Genomic DNA, 15,598 nt, shown 5'->3' on the forward strand with positions numbered 1-15,598 from the left:
GGCGAAGGACTGTACAGCTTGTTTGATCAGTGGCAAATCTGGACAGCCTGGATCACTTCCATTGCAGCCATTTACTTACACTGCGTTTACACGTTGTCCCTGCCTCTCGAGGCCACTGCTTATCGCACATACAATCAAGACTCTTCTCCTTTGTCATCACGTCTACACGCATCCCGCAAGTCGGGGAATAGCTCACGAAAGTTTGATGACCTTGTATACCCTTGAGTCTCTTCGCGCAGGCACAAACGAGCGAGCGAAAGTAGTCCAATATGTCTGTGCTGCAATGGTCATACCTGTGCAGCATGTGGTCGATTAATCTGCGGTTTACCCCTTGGTGGCATCTTTCTCCCCGAGAGCCGAGGAGTTACCCTACCTTTTTGCCAGCGAATGATTACTCAGCTCTCGGAGAACCGGTTTTGCGTCCACACGTGGGTCATTCCCCGGCTCTCGGGGACGTGTAAACGCAGCTTTAGCCATCTCATTCCTGCGAACACCTGCAAATGGACATTTGTGGAGAAATTCATGGTGTTCCTCACTATCAGTGTCACATGATTTACACTCCAAGTAGCCTGAGGTTGTTCCTGTGGGATCAGGCAATTATCCACATACTGACCATTATCCACATAATGGACCACCCAGACCATTATCCACATACTGGACACTGATAGTTCATTTGGGGGTGTGACAGGCCATTATCATGGATAGTGGCCAACAGTTCATTACCCCTGCGCTCGCGAAGCGAAAAGCATGGTTAGGCATTCGGTTGCGTACGTGTGGTATACCTGTGTACATGCCTGCATTTTTAAAATTCATTTTCTCGGCAACTGTTGGTCCGATTGACACCAAATTTTCACCACAGGAGCACCTCCACCGTTATAATTTTAATGATAATTGTCACGTCATAGGTCACGTGGTACGGACGCCATCTCGGAAAAAACGCTACACCTCTATATTTCCCGAACCGCTCATGGAAAAAGTTGAAACAAAGCGCATTGTCAAGTACTCCCCATGGGGAATAAAATATGTCAATGATGATGTCATCGGTGCCTCCATTATGACGTCACAATTCGACAGGTAGAAGCTTGATCTCATCAGTATGAAAAAAACAAGAACGGAAGTCCAACAGTGGATGAAGCTGGGCTTGTAAAATATTATAAACCACAAACACATATGATTAGCTTTTTAAACAGTCGTTAATGCTGACTATAACATTAAACAAGGAAATTTGGAGGAATCCCGACATCCGTGAGGTAAGTTTTACTCACAGACCTGAGGGAAGATCTACTGTAATCTATATACCCCAATAGGGTTTGGTAAATAACATGACTCTTCCTGGCGCTGAAATGGCATTTTTCGTAGCGGCCTTTTGAAACCCACCAATTACGGTTTTGTTTTGAAAACCACAAATGAAACCCACATTTCCTGTTGTTTAACACGAAACTGAAAGGGAGGAAGCCCGAGTTATGCTCATTTACCAAGCAGCTAGCTAGTGCTTGCCAAGCCAGCCGTTCCTTAATGGTTTTTAATGGAGTGCTTGCTCGAATGCTTAAACCACTTTGCGATCTCTCCACAAGAAACTTGGTAAATGAACACACACCCCATGTTCTTGAGACCTGACCATAGAGAGACTGTTGTGGCGGACACGATGGCTCGCTGGCGCGGTGACATCATTCCACGCACCAATGGGGTGTCGGCCACGCCCGAGGGGTAGGCGTGGCCTCGGGATATACACGGGGCTCGCAAACCCGAGCAAGTCAGTGCTACAGTTTGAGCTTTACAATAAAGACTCTTTTGGTTTTGATCCTACGCGTTGTGGCTTACCTTTTTTGGCAAACAGGTTGTGCGCGTAGCACTGCACTTCACTGGTGACCTCGATTGGTTCAGCCGTCGCTGACCACAGAACGCGCCATGGCCAGCAACGCGGTCGCGGTAAAGCTCCCTGAGTTCTGGGAAGCACAGGCCAAGGTATGGTTCGTGCAGGCCAAAGCACAGTTCCAGCTTCGAGGAATAACGGCGGACGAGACGCGTTACTACCACGTGATCGCCGCCCTCGGGCCTGGCACAGCCGTCCGAGTCGTGTCCATCCTGCGGCACCCACCGGCAGAGCACAAGTACAAGGCGCTCAAACGTCTCCTCATCGCCACGTTCAGCCTCACGGAGTTCGAACGGGCGGACCGCCTCCTGGACCTTCCCGAACTCGGCGACACACGACCATCGGTGCGGATGGATTACATGCTGTCATTGCTGGGTGACAAAGCCCCGGATTTTTTATTCCGGGCGCTTTTTCTACGCCAGCTACCGGCACAGGTACGCCTCGCGTTGGCCGGTTCCAAAATAGGGGAACCCTGCACTCTGGCCGTCGAGGCTGACAAGTTTTTCGCGGCTTGTGACACGCGGGCGAGCTTCGGTGCGGCCGTCGTGGATCCCGAGGCTGATGCGGCTGCACACCTCGTGGATCCCGAGGCTGATGCGGATGCACACCTCGTGGCTGCCGCCACGCCCCGCCCTCCACCACCACAGCTGCGAAAGCTGTGGCCTCCGCCGCTCCCGCCGCAAGCCTGGTGCCGTTTCCATGCCAGGTTCGGCCACAAGGCTAAGAAGTGTTGCCCGCCGTGCTCGTTTGGCAAGTCGGGAAACGACCGAGCCGGCGCTCGGTAGCGGCACTGAGCGTCGGCATTTCCGGCAGCCTCTTATTCATCACGGACACCTTGTCCGGGCGCCGTTTCCTCTGCGATACAGGAGCGCAGGTAAGCGTCATCCCAGCCCACACGTCCGACAAGCGAACCACGGGCCGGGGCCCCGCATTGCTTGCAGCCAACGGTACACCCATACGCACATTCGGGAAGCGCTGCCTGTCCCTGCGGTTCGGAGGGCAGCGCTTTCAATGGTCATTCGTAACCGCCAGCGTGCCCATGGCATTGCTCGGTGCGGACTTCCTATGTGTAAATGGGTTGTTGGTGGACGTGAAGCACAGACGGCTCGTCCAGGCCGAAACCTTAAGCTTGCTCGCTTGTTCGCTGAGCAGCTCGTTGAGCGGCTCACTGAGTGGCTCACCGAGCGGCTCACCAAGCGGCTTGCGAAACGGTTCCGTCCCGGCGAGTTTGGTTTGTACGCTTCTGGCAGCGGATGACTTTACCCGCCTCCTCGCCAGTTTCCCGGCCCTCACGCGGCCCACCTTCTCGGCAGTGGCCGTCAAGCACAGGGTGGAGCATCACATCCCCACCATCGGGCCACCGGTCTACGCCCAGGCACGCCGCCTCAAGCCGACGAAGCTCGCGGTGGTGAAAGCGGAGTTCGCTACGCTGGAGCGGCTGGGCATCGCACGGCGCTCCAAGAGTGCTTGGGCATCGCCGCTGCACATCGTGCCGAAGCCCGGCGGGGGATGGCGGCCTTGCGGAGACTACCGCCGCCTCAACGATGCTACCACCCCCGACTGCTACCCGGTCCCCCACATCCAAGACTTTTCCGCCCGGTTGGCGAAAATGTCCCTCTTCTCCAAGGTGGACCTCATCCGCGGATACCACCAGGTCCCCGTCAGGCCGGAGGACATACCGAAGACGGCCGTCATCACACCATTCGGCCTCTTCGAGTTTCTGCGGATGCCCTTCGGGTTGAAGAATGCGGCTCAGGCATTCAAACGGCTGATGGACAGCATCTTGCGCGACTTGGACTTCGTTTACGTCTACCTGGACGACATCCTCGTCGCAAGCGCGTCCCGTGAGGAGCACCTCCGCCATCTCCGCACTCTCTTCGAACGCCAGGGCCGGCATGGCCTGATCATCAACCACGCCAAGTGCCCGTTCGGCGTTGCCGAAATCGACTTTTTGGGGCACCGCGTCACCAGGCACGGGGCCATCCCCTTACCGGCCAAGGTGGAGGCGGTCAGGGGGTTTCCGCGCCCCCGCACGATCAAGGGGCTCCAGGAGTTCCTGGGCATGGTGAACTTTTACCACCGTTTCCTGCCCCGCGTCGCCCAGCTCCTGCGCCCCCTGCACGAGGCCCTCCGGGGGAAGCCGGGCAAAGGTGACGTTGCTTGGACCGAGCCGATGGACGCGGCGTTCGCGGGCGCGAAGCTCGCCTTGGCTAACGCCACCATGCTCGCGCACCCGGCCCCTGATGCACCGATCGCCCTCACCACCGACGCGTCGCACTACGCGGTGGGTGCGGTGCACGAGCAATGGGTGAAGGGAGCTTGGCAGCCGCTGGCGTTTTTTAGCCGGCAGCTCCGCCCGCACGAACGGCGGTACAGTACCTTCGACCGCGAGCTCCTCGGGCTTCACCTGGCGGTCCGGCATTTCCGCCATCTGCTCGAGGGCCGTTCGTTCACGGCCTTCGTCGACCACAAGCCTCTGGTCTTCGCGATGGCCAAGGTCGCCGAGCCGTGGTCGGCCCGGCAGCAGCGTCACCTCTCGGCCGTGTCCGAGTACACGACGGACATCCGGCATGTCGCGGGGAAGGACAACCCGGTGGCGGATTGCCTTTCCCGGTCCGTCGCCCACGCGGTCCACCTCGGGATCGACTATGCCCGGATCGCGGCGGACCAGACCGCCGACCCCGACGTCCAGGCCTTGCGGACCGCCGTCACGGGCCTCCGCGTCACCGAGGTGCCGTTCGACGGCACGGGCACGGCCATCTTGTGCGACGTCTCCCTCGGCCTGCCTCGCCCCATCGTGCCCGCAGGCTGGCAGCGCCAGGTTTTTGACGCCATCCACGGCCTGTCCCACCCGGGCACGAAGGCCTCCCAGAGGCTGGTCGCCGACAAGTTCGTCTGGCATGGCCTCCGGAAGGCCGTCCGCGATTGGGCCAGGACGTGCCTTGCGTGCCAAGGTGCACCGCCACACACGTTCACGTGGACTTGGTGGGACCTCTGCCCCCCTCGCGGGGTTTCACCCACGTCCTCACCATGGTGGACGGCACCACCCGGTGGCCGGAGGCCGTGCCTTTGGCGGCGACGACGGCGGCGGACGTCGCGCAGGCGTTTATCGCCACCTGGGTTGCCCGGTTCGGCGCCCCCTCGGACATCTCATCCGACCGCGGCCCCCAGTTCACCTCGGAGCTCTGGGGGGCGGTAGCGCGGGGGCTCGGCGTCCAGCTGCACCGCACCACGGCCTACCACCCCCAGGCCAATGGCCTGTGCGAGCGCTTCCATCACTCCTTGAAGGCCGCGCTCCGGGCCACCCTCCGCGATGGCGGCTGGTCGACAGGCTCCCCTGGGTCTTGCTGGGCCTCAGGACGGCGCCCAATGACGACCTGCGCGCATCCGCGGCGGAGTTGGTCTTCGGACAACCGCTGCGGGTGCCGGGCGAGTTCCTCCCCGACTCCGCACTGCAGGAGACCGCCCATAGGTTCGCCCCGGTGCCGACGGCGCACCACGGGTGCCCGCCAACGCACGTCGCCCCGGAGCTTCGTACGGCGGAGTACGTTTTCGTCCACCACGATGCCCACCGGACACCGCTGCGACCCCCCGTATGACAGGCCCTTCCGCGTCCTGGAGACCGGGGCGAAGTATTTCACCCTGGACATCGGCGGTACTCCTGACCGCGTTTCCGTGGACCGCCTCAAGCCGGCCCACCTCGACGTGGACCACCCCCTGCAAGCGGCTCGGCCCCCGCGTCGGGGCCGCCCCCCGGCGGGCGGACCCCCGGCACCGCCCAGCCCCGCCGGCACGCCACCCCCCTGGCCTGCACCCATCCCAGATGCCGCCAGAGGCATCCCAGATGGCATCCCGGCATCCCAAACACCGCCAGTCGCCAGAGGGCGCTTCGGCCGGGTCATCCGTTTGCCCCGCAAACTGACCCTTCAGGTGCGCGGGAATTCTGGGGGGCGCGTGTGGCGGACACGATGGCTCGCTGGCGCGGTGACATCATTCCGCGCACCAATGGGGTGTCGGCCACGCCCGAGGGGTAGGCGTGGCCTCGGGATATACACGGGGCTCGCAGCCCCGAGCAAGTCAGTGCTACAGTTTGAGCTTTACAATAAAGACTCTTTTGGTTTCGATCCTACGCGTTGTGGCTTGCCTTTTTTGGCAAACAAGTTGTGCGCGTAGCACCGCACTTCACTGTAATCTATATACCTCAAAGGGGAATGACCCTTCCTGCCGCTCCCGCAGTGTGGGTGAACGAGAAAATAAAAATGTCCGTCGGTGGAGTCAGCCGTCGTAATGACATCATAAACGTTAGGACTGGACACAAAACTGCCGCTACTTTAATATATAGAAGATGATATGTTTTAACCTCCAGTAACTTTGCAGTCACTACGAGTACGAAGGGATTAATGTTATGATTACATTTACTATAACATTAACATTACATTATCATTATTATAAAAATGGTATTACTAAAAAAAGAAAAACCAAGGCTAATTCCTTACTTTCGCGTTATTTGTACCGAACTTATCATTGATTCATGAACCATACACCGCTTCAATCTAGAAACTTTGCAATAATGACAAAGGGATTGCAGTGTTACGATTATATTTACTATATTATTAGTATTAGCGCTATTATTATGATGAAAACAATACGACTGTATTAAGAAAGCTGGGCTAATTTGTCCAAAGAGGCCTGAAGGTGAGGAGTGAAGGCATGAAGCCTAAGGTTTATAAGTACTGTATCTTTGGAAGATCCGTAACGTCGATGCTTTCGATATTTGATGATCATTTTAACATTCGGTTTGTTTTGTGTTTCACACTGAATGAAGAACGTAAAGGTCGAGCATGGCGATTGTGATATATGACATGTTCGGCAATATGTTCGGCATGAACGGCATTGGAATCAAAATGCCAGAGTGTGGAGTCAGCAGTTGTATGCCGTAATGACATCAGACGTACTCACATCACCCTGTCATGTGACCAGATCCTCAGTTCTGATTGGTATACGTTTGAGGGGACATACATACATACGGACTGACAAACACTGTTCTAGACGGCTTTGTCCTATGGGCTACGTGGTAAAAATTTCCTTTGCAACTGTTGGTCCGATGGACACGAAATTTGTACCATAGGAGAGCCTCCTTCTGTAAATTTTAATAATTATGACGTCATAGGTCACGTGGTACAGGAACCGAAACCGCTCTATGGAAAAGATTGAAACATGGCTCATTGTCAAGTACTCCCCATGGGAAATAAGATATGTTAATGACGTCATTGGTACCTTAATTATGACGTCATAATTCGACAAGTACAACGCTCGATTCGATCAGTATGAATTTATTTTTCTCTGCTGCAATTCTTGGTCCAATTGACATGAATTTTTCACCATACGAGCGTGTCCTGAATAATTTTTTGTGAATATTATAACGTCAAAGGTCATGTGGTACAGGCGCCCTCTTGGGAAAACTTTGCTCCTCTATATCTCTGAAACCACTCCATGAAAAAAAATTGAAACATGGCTCAATGTCAAGTACTCCCCATGGGGAATAAGATATGTTAATGATGATGTCACCAGTGCCTTCATTATGAAGTCATAACTCGACAAGTATAACGCTTCATCCGATCAGTATCAATTTTGTTTCTTTACAACTGTTGGTCTGATGGACACTAAATTTTCACCATCGGAGCGCTTTCTCCTGTAGAATATTTTAATAATTATGACGTCATAGGTCACATGGTACAGGCGCCATCTTGGAAAAACCGAAAAACGTTGCATCTCTCTCCAAAACCGCACCATGGAAAAATTGAAACATAGCTCATTGTAAAGAACTCTGCATGGGGAATAGGTGTTGTTAACGATGACTTCATTGGTGCCGTAATTATGACGTCATAATTCGATAGGGACAACACTTAGTCTGATCAGTTTGAAATTTATTGAGCATAATCTATGCAACAATTATATTAGAGAATATGAATTTGTGACGTCATCACTCACGTAGTCTGGCAGCCATATTGGATCAAAGAAAAAAAAAAGTTCAAAAACAGAAGAGTTGGCTTGCACCAAGTTAACTGGGCAGGGTAAGTATTCTATGAATACCATCTAGTTTCATCTGAGTCACCACTTATCTCAGCCTCAATGGGATTAGACATATTCACATGTCTCCGACATTGTTACTGGTTTTATATTGACACCCCAAGTCGTCTGACTGGGAATCCTCCGTCGATCCATGTCTTTCCATGGAAACAATACGGGGCTCAGAGTGTGGGATCAGCCACAGGCCAATGGAGGCGTGGAAAGATTCAACCAATCCATCAATAATGTCATTTAAGCACACCTAACGCAAGGCTGCACATGCCAAACAGCTCTACTGCAGACCCTCTTGCACTACAGGAAAACACAGCACACCACCACACACAAACAGGGCCTCACCAGCAACGTTAATGACTGGACATGAACTACTACTGTCAATGAACAGATTTACAGTGCCTTCAGAAAGTATTCAAACCCCTTGACTTTTTTCACATTTTGTTGTGTTACAGTGTGATTTAAAATGGCTTGAATTGAGTTTTTTTTTTTGTGTGTATGATCTACACATCGTACCCCATTATATCAAAGTGGAATTTTCTTTTTTGTAGGAATTTTTACAAAATAATTAAAAGGTGCACGGATCAAGGCCACCTGTGTTACAGGTCGAGGATCGGGTCAAGGTTAAGCAACTTCATCGGAAAAACAAGATGCAGTCTTTTTTGTCCGCCCTACGTGTCAGCAGACAGCTTGGACGCGATCAAGACGGCTTGGATTGGAAAGACGTGATCTTTCAGCTTCAGAATGGGTCTAGGTGGCACACAGCAGACTGTGGAAAATTGTGGCCCTGCCAGCCAACCCAGCCTTTGAATATATCCAGCCAGCTGGGGGGGGGGGGGGGGGGGGGAGGTGTATGCCCTACTAATACAGGCAATATGGCTGATATAGGAGGGTTTAAACCAATGGCCTCAGAGTCCGCCAGCACCCTAACCATTTTTGGGAATTTGTGGCTTTATTCCATACTTGAACTTGGTGGGAGAGGGGGAAAATGTAAAGTTCTTTCCAAATGTTGTTGTGGATTGTTGTGAAGAGACATGAGGATGTAAGAGTCTGGACTGGTCTCCCATCTCTACCACCTCTGACATCAACTCATCCTGGGAATTCTTCCAAAGTAAATTGCTCTCTCTCATGCACAGATTTATCCCATCTCGTCTTCAGTTGTCATACCCTTCCTCCCGTCCATGGTACACGGAATCTTGTGGTGAGGCTGTTGCCCAGAAACAACTTGCCTTCGTCTCCTGGAAAGCAAATCCAACGGAAGGAAATCTCATTTCCTTTCACAAAGCCCGAAACAAGTGTGTGTCCACCCTCAGGAGAGCCAGGAAACAATATCTCTCCGTTCTCAAGACCGAACTCTCTTATCTGTCTCCCTCTTCCAAATCCTGGTGGCATCTGGTCAAATCCGTTTCTGGTGTTTGTTCCCCCTCCATCCCCTCCCTTACCTCAAACGGCTACACAGCTGACTCCGCACGTGAAAAAGCTGAATGCCTCAACTCTGTGTTTGCCTCTAAATCTTGTGTCCCAAACCCATCCCTCTCTGTACCCACCATACCCAGTCGTACCCTGCTGCTCCTGGACTCCGTGTCCTTTCCTCCTGACAAGGTGGAAAAGTTTCTGTCAACCCTCGACTCTGATTCTGCAACTGGACCCGACGGCATCAGCCCACGGGTCCTGTCCTAAAATCCTGCTCTGCTGCTCTATCTCACCCTCTCTCTGTTCTCTTCACCCTCTCTTTTGCTCAAGGTCAACTGCCATCTGCTTGGAAATCAGCCAACATCACCGCTTTGCACAAAAAAGGTGCAAAAACAGATCCTAGCAACTACAGACCAATCAGCCTTCTCCCAATTATCAGCAAAGTCATGGAATCCATCATTGCTTCGGATATGAAATCTTTCCTCTTCTCCAATGGCTTGATCTCTGATCATCAATTTGGTTTCAGACCAGGTCACTCTACTCTGGACATGCTGCTTCTGCTGTCTCAACAATGGATGGAGGTCCTCAATGCCAAACAGGAAATTAGAGCTGTCTCCCTCGACATATCACGTGCCTTCGACACGGTCTGGCACCCCGCTCTGCTCACCAAACTCTCCTCCTTTGGTATCCATGGAAATCTCCACGCATGGCTGGCGGACTTCCTCTCTAGTCGTCGTCAACGTGTGGCCCTGAATGGGTTTCTCTCATCTCCTCTTCCTGTTCAGGCTGGAGTTCCCCAAGGCAGTGTTCTGGGCCCCGTGCTTTTTCTGGTCTTCATCAATGATCTCTCTGACTCTCTCGAAAATCCTCTCTATCTCTTTGCTGATGACTCCACTCTCTGCCACTCCATTCCTCTTCCCTCAGATCGGCAGTCTGCTGCCTCCTCACTCTCTGAAGACCTGGACAAAATCACAGACTGGTCAAACAAGTGGAACATGTCTTTCAATCCTGACAAATCTCACACTCTTACTATGTCTCTCCGAAAAGATCGACTGGACAACCCTCCCATCTACTTTCTCAACAATCCTCTCCAAGAAGTTCTGTCGCTCAAGATTTTGGGTCTCACTATCTGCCATGATCTTTCTTGGGAAAACCACATTTCCAAGCTGGCCTCCAAAGCCAGTCGCCGACTGGGCATCCTCCATCGTGCGAAGTCCTTCCTCGGCACACCTGAGCTCCTCACCACATACAAGGCTTTCATCCGCAGCTCAATGGAATACTGTTCTCCCCTATGGGCCGGTGCTCCTGCCTCACACCGAGCTCGGCTTCACGCTGTTGAAACCAAAGCTTTCAGAATTATTGGAATCTCCCGCGATGAAGCTATCTCTGAGGGCCTTTCACTCACTCACCGCAGGCGGGTAGGTGGTCTTTCTGTCTTCTACCGACTCCTCTCCGGCCTTGCACCCCCAGCTCTCTCTGTGCTCTGTCCCCCAAATATTCCTACAGGTCGCACAAGATCTGCCAGCAACCCTCTGATGGTTAAACTGCCGAAATCTCGGCTCTCTGCTCACCTTCACTCTTTCATTCCTCTTTTCTCCCGCCTCTGGAACAAACTCCCTCACTCCCTTCAATCCCACTCCTCCCTCCAGGTCTTTAAAACAGCTGTTCACCACCATCTCTTATCTTCCCCCATCCAAAACCTTGATCTTTTCTACCCCCGCTAATTCACCCCAGATCCACCTTGTTTGAAATTCCAACTTCTTTCCTGGAAGTCCTGGCAGTGTCCATATGTTTTATACCTCTCCCACCGCCCCCTTCCCATGCCCCCCCCCCCCCCCAAAGCCCTCGCCCTCTCTCAGATCTCTCGATGTCTCCATGTCTCTCGGTCCCTGGTCTCAAATGTTGTGTTTGTGTCCTTCCCCCTCTCTCCCCATCTTGTCTACCGCTCCCGATGTTATATGTTTTATGTGTCGGTTTGTCTTTCTGTGTGATTAATGTTCGCTCTTTCACGAGCCTCGATCTTGTATACAAAAAAAAAAAAGAAAAAAAAAAAGAGGAAGTGGGATGGTGACCGAGAGAGAGGGGCCATCTTGTAAGTGGGAGTGTTAAGTGCTGTGGAATAAACAGACTTGTGTCTTGGAATAAATCGCATGGTTTTTGTGTCAGTTTATGCGACAACATCCCTCTCTGCCCCCACCCCAACCTCTCTATCCTCTCCTACTCCTTCATTCAAGTCCTCAACCCCCCTCCCCCCCCCCCGCCGTCATCCCCAAGCCCAAAGTCTGCAACCCCTCCCCTCCAAACAACCCTTCCCCTTCCAACCCCAAGTCCGAAACCCTCCCCTCCAAACCACAAACCACCCCCATCCCAAAACCCACGTATGCAACTCCCATTCTCCTGCCCCCACCCCCCTCCCTACCCCCCCCCCCCCCCCAAATCCGCATCAAGACTCCTACGGTTTCTCGGTGAAGTAAATGGACGCAAGTAATTTTACGATGGACGGAACTGTATGAATAGTTTGTGGTTATATTATCTTTTACTTTTGGTATGTTGTGAACCAGTGACTTTGGGCTTATACAGCACAAAAAAAAATAAAAAAATCACATAACCCAAAATTGCATGAATGTTCATGTTTGTCAATGGCCACATGGACTGCGAGGACCCAAGAACTCTTAAATGAGGTATCATTCAACATTATATGTGCTGTTGTTATGACGCTTACCCTGTTCAGTCAGACACAATCGCACAACTTGCACTTGCATGTAGGTAATACTGTGTAGACTGTAGATTATAGGATGTGACGTGGATAAAAAGTTAAATAATTGATCACATCCAGTATAATCTGAACTTGACTTACTTATAAGAATACTGTATTTCTAACAATTTGTAGTGAGCTCACTGTGAGACTACAGCCCAGGTGTGCAGCTCTCAGGTTACTGAAATACCTTTGTTGGTTTCTTTGTGAAACGGTGACATCGTTTGACACTTTATATTTTCGAGGTGAGGGGATGGTGCAATGGAGTTGGGAGGGGTTATAGGGATTGAGTGACTCCCTCTCCCTCCCCCCCCCCCCCCACCAAATATTGATCCTGGGCCCCTTTAATATGCTTAACAGATGGTGAACTGGTCATCGGCTAGTGGTCTCGTCCATAGTGGAACCAACATCCTTGTCCTACAATCAATGAGCCACACTAGTCAAGGTAAAGCTCTGCGGTCCAATCCAGAATGGACCATCATGGCTCCTCTTCATGGATCAACACCACGCCGACATCAATGGCCCTCCTCGTTCCCATCATCCCATTTTTGTGTTGTGACATTGTGTCGGAATGGAACACACCGAGCTTTAGGGGGAGGTCGACCAAAGTTTTAACCCCACTCGGCGTTAACTGAATCTGGTCCCTAAGCACCTGAAGAGTAGCCCACCTGGTGTACCAACACAGATTAAATAATAAATCTACTGCATCTCAAAATGAATACAAATGATCTGCTCACCTCCTCAACCTCCTTGGACCGATGAGGAGTCTGAAACTGACACACTTTGTGACCTTGTTTCGTTTTCCAGCCATCTGTAGATCCTCTGATAAGGAAACTGCCTCCTGCACCACGTGGGACACACAGTCAACACCTGTAAGGGAACGTGAACCTGCACGCTGGGACTTACCGTTTGATATTCATCGAAGGTGACTCGCTAGGTAATGTTTCATCAGTTTCCTTATTCTGGGACGGAATCTCCCTTTGGGAATTATTAAGGAAATAAAACGATTTAATACGTTGGATACGTCCCGCCCACCGTTTACCTAGTACCCTAAAGGTGATAAAAGGTCGACAGAAGGGAACCGAGAGGTTCACTTAGACGAGAGTTCGGTTCGAGCTTGACGCAACTGTAATGACCTTGGACTTTGAGCTGTAAAAGCAAACGGGAATAAATGAACTCGAGCTGCACCATCTCCACTACAATTGGGAGATACCGTAGGTGTCATTCGTTGCAAACCGAGGCAAAGAGTGAACGATCAGGTAAGTGAGACCGACATCAACACCTGTTCGACAAACACGTTGGAATTTCAACGCAAACAACACCGGGGGCGTTATTATTAATGAGAAAACACAGCGAGGCTGCACGAACGTACTTTGGAGCTCAGCGAGTGCATATTCGACACACTGAGAAGTGAACCAGCAGCGATGTCCGCAAGCTCTCGGTCCCAGTGAGCTGAGAGTGCTAGCCCAGGTTCCAGTGAGCTCAGAGTGCCAGCCCAGGTCCCAGTGAGCTGAGAGTGCCAGCCCAGGTTCCAGTGAGCTCAGAGTGCCAGCCCAGGTCCCAGTGAGCTCAGAGTGCCAGCCCAGGTCCCAGTAAGCTCGGAATGCCAGCCCAGGTCCCAGTAAGCTCAGAATGCCAGCCCAGGTCCCAGTAAGCTCAGAATGCCAGCCCAGGTCCCAGTAAGCTGAGTGCCAGCGCAGGTCACAGTAAGCTCAGAGTGCCAGCCCAGGTCCCAGTGAGCTCAGAGTGCCAGCCCAGGTCCCAGTGAGCTCAGAGTGCCAGCGCAGGTCACAGTAAGCTCAGAATGCCAGCCCAGGTCCCAGTAAGCTCAGAGTGCCAGCGCAGGTCCCAGTAAGGTCAGAGTGCCAGCCCAAGTCCCAGTAAGCTCAGAGTACCCCGGATACCAGAGCGCTCCTGAACAAGGCAAGTACTGGTCCCAGGGCTAATGTCCTGGTCCTAATCCCATTGCACACTCATACGAGGCGAATCTGAGCGCCCGTGTACACAAGTGCAAGGCGAGTCCGGGTTGCGTTGCGCCCCCGTTGTGCATGATAAGCCAGAGGGTAAGAGAGACACACCCGAAAACACACAAGTCCCGACGTGCCAAACGGGCCGCTCCGCACTGCAGTTTCGAAACAGTCGTTATCGCTCGAAACTTCAGCTTTTTGTACAAACAACGTAGTATAACCGATTTTACCACCGCACTGCAATCGTCACACCATGAACGACATCCCGGCGGGAAGAAAAGATGGTAAAACGCAATCAACGCACCTGTTCAACCGCGTACAATGACTGTGTTATCTTGAAGGTAAAAATAATCCTTTGCACTGTAACTGTATCCACTGCCCTTCCCTGGGTGGAGCCATTCCCCTCCACCCGAGTGCAACCACGATCACACACCTTTCTTTATCTCTTATCTTTGTCGGAAAACCTCCTGACAGTTACAAAATGGTGGTATGGGGACTTTGCTTCATTTTGGGCCGGGTCTCCTGCTCGTCTGACCTTTGACAATGAATGTCAAATTTTGAGGTTAAATTAAACTCAGGATCACTCTGTTACATCATACTGTTTTGTTCGATACCACAAAAAGGGCTGTGGTGCACTTCGGAGACCTCGAATGAAAGTTGCTCATTAATAATAAATAAATAAATAAACACCAAGTCGAACTCGCTCAATGCGACCTCTGACCTCCATCCGAGGATTCATTTCCGAAATAGTGAAATGCTGGATTCAGACACAGCTCATGGAGCAATCAACAATTTCGTGTCTTGTTCTCAGGAGCTTTTGTTCAACAACAGTTTTACCAACCCAGATCTGCAAAATGTCAGCCTCTCCTGTCAAAACGTCAAGAAAACCTTCCCTTTTGAGAGCAGAGCAGCTGTTTTACTTTAAAATATACAACTACAGCCTCAAGAGATTCACATTCCATTAAAATCTTGTTCATTCACAGAAGCAAGCTCAATGTCCTTTCCAGGAACGAGCTCACTGGGAAAACACAACCCACTGGGAAACATAGGCAAATTGGAAGGCCTGCCCATGGATAAAGACAACCCACCAGGAAAGCCAGTCCCGAAACCTGGAATTGATTAGATGCTGCTCCAAGAAATAAAACGTCTTTCAATCTGGGAAAATGGCTCTGTTGCTCTGGAAGGATTTTCAAACAAACCCACCAGTCTATTTCCGTGGTCAGCCACTGGCAGAGGTTGCCTCTTCAACTTCTCGGCCTTACCATCAGCCACGACCTATCTTGGGGCAACCACATAGCAAAGCTGGCCTACAAAACCAGTCACAGACTGGGAATCCTCCGTCTATCCATGTCTTTCCATGGAAAATCAGAGCTACTCGGTCTACAAGGCCTTTGTCCATATCTCATTGAAGCACTGCTCTCCACTATGGGCTGGTGCTCCAGCATCATATCAGTCTCTCCTGGATCTATGGAATCTATAGCTCAACATTATTGGAATCTCCTGTGATGA

General features: G+C 51.8%; 1 protein-coding gene across 2 annotated transcripts in view; it reads right to left on the reverse strand.

Moving 5' to 3' along the window:
• Positions 1-14,463, reverse strand: part of LOC137432808 (disabled homolog 2-interacting protein-like) — a 43,433-nt gene extending 28,970 nt beyond the window's left edge. The window contains exons 1-2 of one of the 2 annotated variants that reach the window (XM_068125034.2): positions 13,495-14,463; positions 12,860-12,963 (exon numbers count right to left, since the gene is read on the reverse strand). In XM_068125034.2, the coding sequence (XP_067981135.2) occupies positions 12,860-12,963; positions 13,495-13,515 (125 nt within the window). In that variant the 5' untranslated portion in view covers positions 13,516-14,463. Of the gene's footprint in view, positions 1-12,859; positions 12,964-13,164; positions 13,187-13,494 lie in introns of those variants that run through there. The other variant, XM_078783642.1, reaches the window with a different exon arrangement.
• Between the last annotated feature and the right edge of the window lie 1,135 nt (positions 14,464-15,598).

The sequence above is a fragment of the Myxine glutinosa genome, chromosome 8, assembly GCF_964187855.1.
Source record: "Myxine glutinosa chromosome 8, kmMyxGlut1.1, whole genome shotgun sequence".
Classification (NCBI taxonomy): domain Eukaryota; kingdom Metazoa; phylum Chordata; class Myxini; order Myxiniformes; family Myxinidae; genus Myxine; species Myxine glutinosa.